This window comes from Callithrix jacchus, chromosome 14 (assembly GCF_049354715.1).
Source record: "Callithrix jacchus isolate 240 chromosome 14, calJac240_pri, whole genome shotgun sequence".
Taxonomy (NCBI): domain Eukaryota; kingdom Metazoa; phylum Chordata; class Mammalia; order Primates; family Cebidae; genus Callithrix; species Callithrix jacchus.
Genome location: NC_133515.1, coordinates 6,445,766 through 6,454,647, shown reverse-complemented (window position 1 = coordinate 6,454,647; position 8,882 = coordinate 6,445,766). Strand labels below are relative to the sequence as shown.

The 8,882-nt window shown below is 54.9% G+C and overlaps 1 protein-coding gene across 2 annotated transcripts; it reads left to right on the top strand.

Annotated features, from left to right (window-relative positions):
* Positions 1 to 641: 641 nt before the first annotated feature.
* On the top strand, positions 642 to 7,839 carry NEURL3 (neuralized E3 ubiquitin protein ligase 3). Of its 2 annotated transcripts, XM_054244505.2 has the most exons (5): positions 642 to 742; positions 4,688 to 5,173; positions 5,767 to 5,811; positions 6,163 to 6,234; positions 7,054 to 7,839. In XM_054244505.2, the coding sequence occupies exons 1-5, from the start codon at positions 715 to 717 to the stop codon at positions 7,254 to 7,256; spliced, it is 834 nt and encodes a 277-aa protein (XP_054100480.1). In that variant the 5' UTR covers positions 642 to 714; the 3' UTR covers positions 7,257 to 7,839. The 2 variants fall into 2 exon arrangements, with proteins under 2 accessions (XP_054100480.1, XP_002757428.1); XM_002757382.7 differs by lacking the exon at positions 5,767 to 5,811.
* The last annotated feature ends 1,043 nt before the right edge of the window (positions 7,840 to 8,882 follow it).

Sequence of the window (8,882 nt, the reverse complement as noted above, 5' to 3'; positions counted from 1 at the left end):
ACATTGGGAGCTAGACATTGGGTGTGACTGTCTGTGGGACTATTTGCATTTTGTAGTGGTTCTGGGAAAGTGGAATTTCAGCTCTAGTAAGGCTGGAGGGACCATCAGTTCCTCTCCTCTTCTGTCTGGTTTACCCCTCCTCTCTGTCGGAGGGACACAACTTCGCAGGCCCTGGAATGCAGCAAATGCAATTCAGTTGCTTCAGCAACATAGATTACTCAATCTTCTGTGTGCCAGGGTCTCTGCAGCAGTGAATCTCCACCCTGGCTGCACATCAGAATCATCTGGGTTGCTTTGTAAACTCCACATACCTGGGTTCCACCCCAGGCCAGTGCAACCAGAGTCTTTGGGGGCGGGACTGGGCTTAGGTATTTATTAACATCCTTGGACCATTACAATGCACAGACAGCTTGACATTGGTCAGGAGTGAGAGAGAAGGCTACCGTAAAAAAAAACCCAGGCATGTCCCCAGTCCCTGTTTCCTTCTCTTAGGCTGGCCAGCGATAGCAGGTCTGGCTGCAAGTCAGGAGAAATCATCGGGAAATCCCCTGGATATAGTAACTCATGACAGCACCATCGAATTAATCATCAACCTTGTAACGTGATCTCTGGCCATAAAAAGCAGACCTGCTGAATCTTTGGAAACCTGTCCACTGGCCTTCTCCAGACAGTTCCTTCTAGACTTGGGGACCTGTGCTCGAGGACCTTGGACTGATGGGTGCCCAGCTCTGCTTCGAGGCCAGTAAGTAGACCTCCTGCGAGGCCAGAGCTTGGTCTCTGGACCAGGGGTACAGATAGTGCAGGGCGCTCTGTGTCACTGCTGAAGTAGAGATGTGGTCAGTGTAAAGTTTAGGGGGCTGGTGGGGTCCTAGTTCTGCCAAGTTGAGCTGTGGGCTTTAGTTTCCACATCTGCAGTCTGGGACAATGCCTACTGGCTTATAGTGATCGTTATCAAATCAAATGTACAAATCAAAAGAGTGATAGGCACAAACGTTCTCTGTGAGCTTCACCTGAAGCCACAGGTGTCCCTTAGTGGAAGGGCCATGTGCAGGAGGGAGATGGAGGACCTGGTCTTTGAGCACCAGCGATTGGAATTGTGCATCTCTAGACCTGCCCTCCCAGGTAAAAAGCTGGAAGCCTGGGCTCAGGGCCCTCAGTCCCCTGGTGGGCACCACAGGCTCACAGACCAGCAGCTGGCTGTGCCCAGAGCCACCAATGCTATCACAGTAACTGTGTTTGGCAGGGAAATGACGGGCCTTAAAGGAGGCAGCATGGGAGTGCGGATCCGCCACTTTCTGGCTGCAAAAACGTGGATGACTAGCACAGCCTTCCCAAGCTCTGAGGACTTTCCCCAAGGCAGAGTGAGGCGGAAAAGAGGCTGCAAAGTGCTTAGGGATGCATGGCACTCCGAAATGTTTGATGCCTGGAGGAGTGGTGAGGATGGAGATCCCTAAATGCTCTTACTGAGCAAGGGGGTGCCCCATCCCACTCAAATTCCAAGAGCTTAGAGAATCTGGACTGTCCTGGAGTGGAGACATCCCAAAGGCCCTGTTTTGCCGGCAGGCAGCCACCCCTCAGCAATGGGGACCCCAGGGCAGGTGGAGTAATTGGAGAGCTCCCCCATGGGCAGGGCACTCTGCTTCTCTGAGCTCAGGGTCCTGCCTGAAAACGGAACCCATGGAAAGAGCAACTGCCTCTGAGCGTGAGGGTGCTTGGGGTGATCTGAACCCTGTGCTAGCCCAGCTGCTGGGGAGAGGCCTGCTTGGAGAGCCCCACATGGCCCATGGCCACCTCCATCACTTCCCACCCGGGGAGTGGGGTGTCCCCGGCTGCCCGGGTCAAAGGGTGGGAGGACCCCTGCAGGCCTCATGGAAGGAGGCAGGCCGAGTGGAGGTGTCCATCACACCTGTCAGGCCACCGGGATCCTGCTCCAGACCCAGGCATGGAGCCCTGACTGAAGTAGGTAGACATGGTCCTGCAGGCCCTTGACGGGCTGGCAGGGTGAGTGTGGGTTTCAGCCCCACTCAGCCTTGGTGGTGCACATTGAATGGCCAACATGACCATATAGACAGACCAAGAGTCTTCATAGACAAGAGGCTGTGCCCTAAGGGGCCTTTCACTCCCCTGCCAGGTGGGGGTGGAGTGGAGGGGAAGGGGGCTGCTGGTGGTAGGGGGTGGAGCCTGAGTGAGCAGCACAGAGGAGGCTGCTCAGGTGCTCTGGCCTCTAGTGACCTGCTCAGCCACCCCATCCTCTCAGCACCCACCAGCCCTGGTGACATGAGGACTTAGCTCCACACAGGGCTGCTGCGAAGGCTTCTGAGGCAGGGAGTGGGGAAGCTTTGCAAACTGTCAAATTCTCCTCCAAGGCGAGGCCTGCTTCTCATGGGCTCCCAGGGCCTCTTGTACCCTCAAGGCCATTCTGGGGGAATTCCCATCCTCCCTGGACTGCCTCCAGCTAGCCAGTTCCCTCCTCTCTCCAGGAAGTGGATGGAGCAGTGAGATCGCCTCCTGTCCTCCACCCCTCCCTGCCCCCAGAACCAGTCCTGCATGGAGCCAGCCTCTGTCCCAGGCACCTGCCTAGAGAGTGGGGTGGAAACTCCATCCCAACCAGGATGGGCTCATCTCTGCTGGTTCCATCGAGGCCCACAGTACAGACCACAACAGGGCTCCAGCTCCCCTGACCCAATGGGTGCCCCTTTTCCTGTAGGGGCTGAACTGGGTGAGACTGGGAGAACTCATGAACCCTAGTTCTGTTCATGATTGCTGTGGGGTGGGGCTGGCAGCTTGCCCACCGTCTGTGTCTCAGGATGGCAGCAGGATTGGGTGTGGCAGTTTGTGGAGAGGGCTCAGATGCCAGTCTCTGGCACGGCCCCTTGTCCAGGGCCATTGCTCAGGTCTCTTGTCAAGCCTACTCTGGAGCTTCTCTCCAGTTCCTATCTCAGGGATGGGCCATGACTCAGCTGAAGGGCTGGCCTCTGCCCTCCTAGATTGTGGCAGGTTATGCCAAGAGCCCCTGCCTTCCCTGGCACCCCAGCCCCATGCCTGGCCAGGCAGGCAGTGAATAGGACTCTAGACAGGTGTCCCAGGACGCCTGGCCTTGCTGGAAATGCACATCACTGCCGCTTGTGGGTGAGGAGGCTGTGCACTGGAGGGCAGTAGCCTGCCTGGGCCAGCAGCAGGGCAGGTCTGGAATGTGGGTGTCAGCCATGGCCCAGCTGATGCCCCACTGTCCTCCATGGAGCAGCCTCAACCATGGGTACAAGGACAGGTTCACTGATGTCAGGGCCCCCAGCCTGGCTCCGGCTCTCCGTGGGTGCTGCTCCAGGACTTCTCCTTGCCTAGGTGCGGCCTTGAGGCACTGGAGCTAGGCAGCCTGCTGGGATGGGAGGGGGCGGGGGAGGATGAGTGCATCATGGGAAGGCATGGATGGGGCGTGGGCGAGGGGTGGATGTGGATACACAGGGCTTTGTGAGAGTCCCAAGGCCACGTTGAGAGCTGGTCCCTAATGCTGGGGAAAGGTCACTTCAGGTAGGCTTACCTTTGACCTGTGGAAGTCAGGGACAGAGTCACTCGCCACAAAGATGTCCTGGTGCCTGACCAGATGGAGCCACCTGGCCCTGGGCTCCGATAGAGGGTGTAAACCTGTATGTGGTCAGAGTGCCTGCCTTGCCAGGGGAGTGTGCCCTGATCTAGGAGGGGAGTGGCTTTGCTCCTGTAGGCTGGGGTCTAGCTCAAGTTCTAATTGATTTCACCTTTTAATTTTCAACAGCAAGCAGCCAGCCAGCCTCCTTCCCTCCTGGCCCAGAAAGAGCAGGGCCAGGAAGGGAGGGTCAGGGCTGGCTAAGGCAGTTGTGGAGTAGGAGGCCCTGCCAGCTTCCTGCAGGCTGAGTGGAGAGGAAGGGCTGCTCAGTGAGGCGCCTTCCTCATCTGACCACCAGGCAAAATCCTGTGTGTGGGAAGTCCCCTGGTTTCAGAGCCCATGCCAGAGCGGGGCTGGACCCCACCCAGGATTCTGAGGAGCTAGCCTGGGACTCACTCTTGAGCCGGCACCCACATCCTGGGGGGAGCAGCCAGACCCCTTTCTCTCCCAGGACAAGGATGACTCCATTACTGGGGGCCATGGCCTTTATAAGTGATGCAGTTCTCCATGGGAAAACCAGAGAGACAGACAGACAGACAGGGAACAGCGGATGGTCTCCCAGGGCGGACCACAGTCAGCAAGTCAGTCTGTCTCCTCTTCCATTATTTTTAAGTGCATGTAGAATAAATGTATGGGCTGGGCGCAGTGGCTCATACCTGTAATCCCAGCACTGTGGGAGGTGGAGGCAGGAGGATCACTTGAGGCCAAGAATTCAAGAGCAGCCTGGGCAACACAGCAAGAACTCACCTCTGAAACAAAAACAAAAACCCCAAAAATGTGTATAACAAACATATAGATGTGTATGCCTGACTAACCCTCCTCTTTCTGTTGAGCAATGATAACCATTACTAGATTGGTTGCCAGTAGATCACAAATAGGCATCAGTTCCTCAATATCCCTACAGGAATGGAGAGAGGTGGAAATTGTCCCTAGGGGAAGGTCAAGGTGGTTCCAAGGTGTGGGGGACTCTGAGATACTGGGGGCTCCCTGAAGAGCTGGTGGGTCTAGACCCAGTCAGCACTGACACACTCCATCCTCAACCCACAGACGCCAAGGCTCCCCGAGAGGCACTTCGCTTCCACGCCGAGGCCAAAGGTGCACAAGTGCGTCTGGACAAGCGTGGCTGCACAGCACACAGGCTAGCCACATTCCATGATGGCATCGTGTTCAGCCAGCGGCCGGTGCGCCGGGACGAGCGCGTGGCGCTGCGCGTGCTGCGGGAGGAGCACAGCTGGTGCGGCGGCCTCCGCGTGGGCTTCACGCGCCTGGACCCCGCGCTCGTGTCCGCGCCCAGTCTGCCACCCTTCGTGTGCCCCGACCTGGAGGAGCAGAGCCCGACTTGGGCGGCCGTGCTGCCCGAGGGCTGCGCGCTTGTGGGGGACGTGGTCCGCTTCTGGGTGGACCGCCGCGGCCGCCTCTTCGCCAAGGTCAACGCTGGCTGCCGGCTCTTACTGCGCGAGGGTGTGCCAGCGGGCGGCCCGCTCTGGGCGGTGATGGACGTGTACGGGACCACCAAGGCCATCGAGCTGCTGGGTGAGGCGACCGTGGGGACCCTGCAGGGGAGGTGGGGAGATGGGGTCTCCAGTGGCACCCCACACCATCCTAGAGCCACAGGAAGAAGGTTCACATTCAGTTATTCCATCAGCCGCTGTCCAGTGTTAGCTGTGAAGATGGGCACTGGAGACATCAGATAGACAAGTCCCAGTCGTAGGGAGGGCAGTCTTGTCCCTGAGAATGATGAGTAGATAGGACCAGCACTCCTACCATATGTTAACCCAAACATCTGCTAAAGTGCCCACCTCCTTTTACAAAGAAAGAAACATTTGGGCTGGGCTTTGCAGTCTAAATAGGAGTTCACTAGAGACAAAGGTGGCAAACAAAGGGAACACACAGGTGGGGCTAGAGGTGTGCATGGAGAGTGCCTGCAGGGAGAAGGCTGAGTTTCTCAGTCAGTGGGTGGGGAAAGGAGAGCCGTTCCTCTAGCCACCCCACAGGCAAGTGGATTTCAGGGAAGCACAGAGAGGCAATAATAACCATAACGAGAGATATTGGCATTCCTGGGCTGGGTGGTGGTCCACTCCCTCCCTCCTGCAAGCAGATTTATTAAAATCATTTATTTGCCACAGCTGCCAGCACCTCACACCTGGAGCGCCCGATTTGCTGGGTCTGGAGTGAGTCCCCAGAACATGTGTTTGTCCAGGCTCTTGGGGGATGGTGATGCCCATCTGGGTTGGGAATGTGGCTCGGCCAAGGGTGTCCATTCAGGCAGCAGCTGGAGGGCAAAGAAGGGCCTGGAGGAAGGGTAGCTCAGGAGGAAGAATCTGCAGCCCCACGGATTCTCAGATTCTCAGCTGGGTTAAGCTAGGGAAGGGATGACCAGGACAGGGTCTTAAAATTTGGGGATGGGGCTCAGCATTGTAACCCAGGAAAGAAGGGAGACTGGACACTTTGCTGTGGGACCAGGAGCAGGATGGGGCACCCGGGATTGCTGTCCTGGACATAAGTGTCTCTCTCTGCTTCAGATCCCACAGACAGCCAGCTCCCGACAGCCATGCTGTGGGACCTCAGCAACAAGACTGTGCCTGAGCCAGGAGGTGAGTGCCTTCCCAAGCACCAAGGACTCCCCAGGAATCCAGCACCTGGAGTAGGTGGGGAAGCCCCATGCCCTGGTTGTTCATTCAAGTCTCTCATAGACTTTGGGTCAAAAGATTTGGCTCTGCCTACTGGAAAGCTAAAAGCAACCCGGCAGCTGTACCTTCAAGAGCATTGGCCCATTCTATGAGTTATAAGAGCACATTCAAGAACAGACAGTGTTATTTTGTTCTTGCTTTAAAAAGTAATCCACATTCATTGTAAATGCTTTGCCGATGGAAATAAAGATGAAAGGATAGGGGGGGTGCAGTGGCTCCTATACTTTGGGAGGCTGAAGCAGGAGGATGGCTTGAGCCCAGGAGTTTGAGACCAGCCTGGACAACATGGCAAAACTCTGTCTCTACAAAAAGTACAAACATTAGCTGGGTGCAGTCGTGCATGCCTGTGTCTCCAGCTACTTGGGAGGCTAAGGTGGAAGGATCACTTCAGCCCTGCTGGTTGAGACTGCAGCTTGGGTGACAGAGTGAGACTGTCTCTAAAAAATAAAAAAAGATTAAAGACTAAAGAGGAAAGTAAAAAAAAAGAAATCACCCATTACCTCTTGGGTGGATTTCTTCCAGTATTTTTGGTCTTTGATATAGACATGTGTATACATGGGGACTTGTCTATGCTCTTACTTGATTACACTGTAAGCATTATCTCACTAGGTGATAATCTTCAAAATACAGCTGCATGTTTCTCTGTCATTCTCTGGTCACATTGTGAGTAGGTTGCCCACCCCTTCCCCTACGTGCCCTGACCTGTGTTGTCTTCTCTCCCAGCCACACCAGGAGAGGAGTGTGCCATCTGCTTCTGTCACGCTGCCAACACCTGCCTTGTGCCCTGTGGCCACACACACTTCTGCAGCTACTGTGCCTGGCGGGTCTTCAGGGATATGGCCAAGTGCCCTGTGTGCCGCTGGCAGATAGAGGCAGTAGTCCCTGCACGGGGTCCTCCTGCTCTGATGACTGAGGAGGGCTCATGAGAGAAGGCTTCCCGGTGTGAGTGGCTGCCTGGGACTAGATCTGAGTCCAGCTCCTGCAGAGGGAAGAGGTGCAGCCCTGCCTTCTTTCTGGGGAAGTCAGAAGGGCTGATAAGCAACAGGTGTGTCAGAGAGAGGAAGTCAGAGAGAGGGCTGCTCCCTCCACCTGTTTCCCAACAGGAGGGAAAAACCCCTCTTTCTGTCCATGCCAGAACTATCCTTCTGATGGGGTGCTTTGTTTAGAGATGGAGTGGCCCAATCCCGTGTTTTACAGCGGAGGGAGTTCAGGTATCTGTTGTGTCTGGTGAAGCCCTGTACCTCCTGGGGTATTGAAGAACCTGGACTCGAAGCAGGAGGTATCTGCATGGAATGTGTAAAGTTCCACGTGGAAGCTGGGTTGCCTCCTACAAGTCCCCAGTAGGGTGGTTGTGTAGTTGCCTGCCCTGCCTACCTTTCAGGGTTGTCATGAGGTCTCAGTGAGGCCATGCATCTGAAGATGATTTAAAACATGAAAGTGTATTGTTGTCACTGTGGTAATTTCCTTGCCAATTCCTGAGATATCAAAATAAAGTTTGTCTTTCCTAAATCATTTTGTAGTGACTATGTCCCCTTGCTTGCAGTCTGAGAGTGGGATAGGAGCTGTGGGCTGCTCAGGATGATGCAGCATTTGGGGACATGCCGTTCTTTCTTCCCCACACTGGGCTCATAGGTGGCCTAGGTGGGGCTCTGGGCACTCAGGACCATGGACCGAGCACATGAAGGGGGTAGTCTTATAATCCCAATCCTCAAGTCCCAACCACCCTTCCCTTGCCACCATTAATTTTGGGGCACTGTCTGGAGGCTCTGGCCCCTGACTGAAGGCAGGAGTTGACCTGAGAGCCCACCTCAGCAGGTGTCTGGCAGGGGTAAGCTGTGCCTGTAACTTTGCTCTTGTTCCCTGCTCTGTGGCCGGTGGGGAGGCAAATCCCGGAGGAGAGGGGTATATGAAGGGGATCTGAACCTATTGTGCTCAAAACTGAAAGTGCGGGCACCTCCACAGACTGCCTTTCTGCCTATCGCATAGCCAAACAGGGGGTCAGGAGGCTGAATTTGATGACACCTGAGTACTTTTCACTTTGGAGTAGGATCCCCTCACTACCATTCACAAATGCTCTGACTTGGGTCATGTAAGTTGACCTCTGTGAGCCTCAGTTTCATCATCTGTAAAATGGATAATTTTCTTGTTGTTAAGTTGTGAGGAGCATGAATATGCAACTTGTAACTTGGAAGAAAGACTAAAAAATGGCAGCACCCTTTCCCTGGAAAAGGCATCTCCCAGGGGAAGGTCCCAAGAGTGTACTGGATCCATTGTCAAGGGCCTCATGTGAGACCTGGCAGCCCATTGATTTTTACCAAGGGGTTCAAATCACCCCAATACTTTGGAATGATTCTGTGGGTCCTAAAGCAAGTTTTTTTTATCCTTCAAGTGTCTTCTTTTTCCCTTCTGTGCCCAGATAGCTTCAGAGTGAGGGCAGTACTTTAATTCCAGTTCCAGTGAACACTACCTTACTAGGTAACGTCTAGCAAGACTGATTTTAGAGAAGATCTCTAACCAGAGGTGGGCCTTCTGGAATGGAAGAGTAAGGACCT

What these genes read in the sequence shown, in the direction of transcription:
- NEURL3 (XM_054244505.2), top strand. Translation starts at nt 715, where the DNA reads ATGGGTGCCCAGCTCTGCTTCGAGGCCA. An exon ending in CCAGCTCTGCTTCGAGGCCA is followed by an intron (nt 743 to 4,687) that starts GTAAGTAGACCT and finishes CTCAACCCACAG; the next exon opens with ACGCCAAGGCTCCCCGAGAG. An exon ending in GACTGTGCCTGAGCCAGGAG is followed by an intron (nt 6,235 to 7,053) that starts GTGAGTGCCTTC and finishes CTTCTCTCCCAG; the next exon opens with CCACACCAGGAGAGGAGTGT.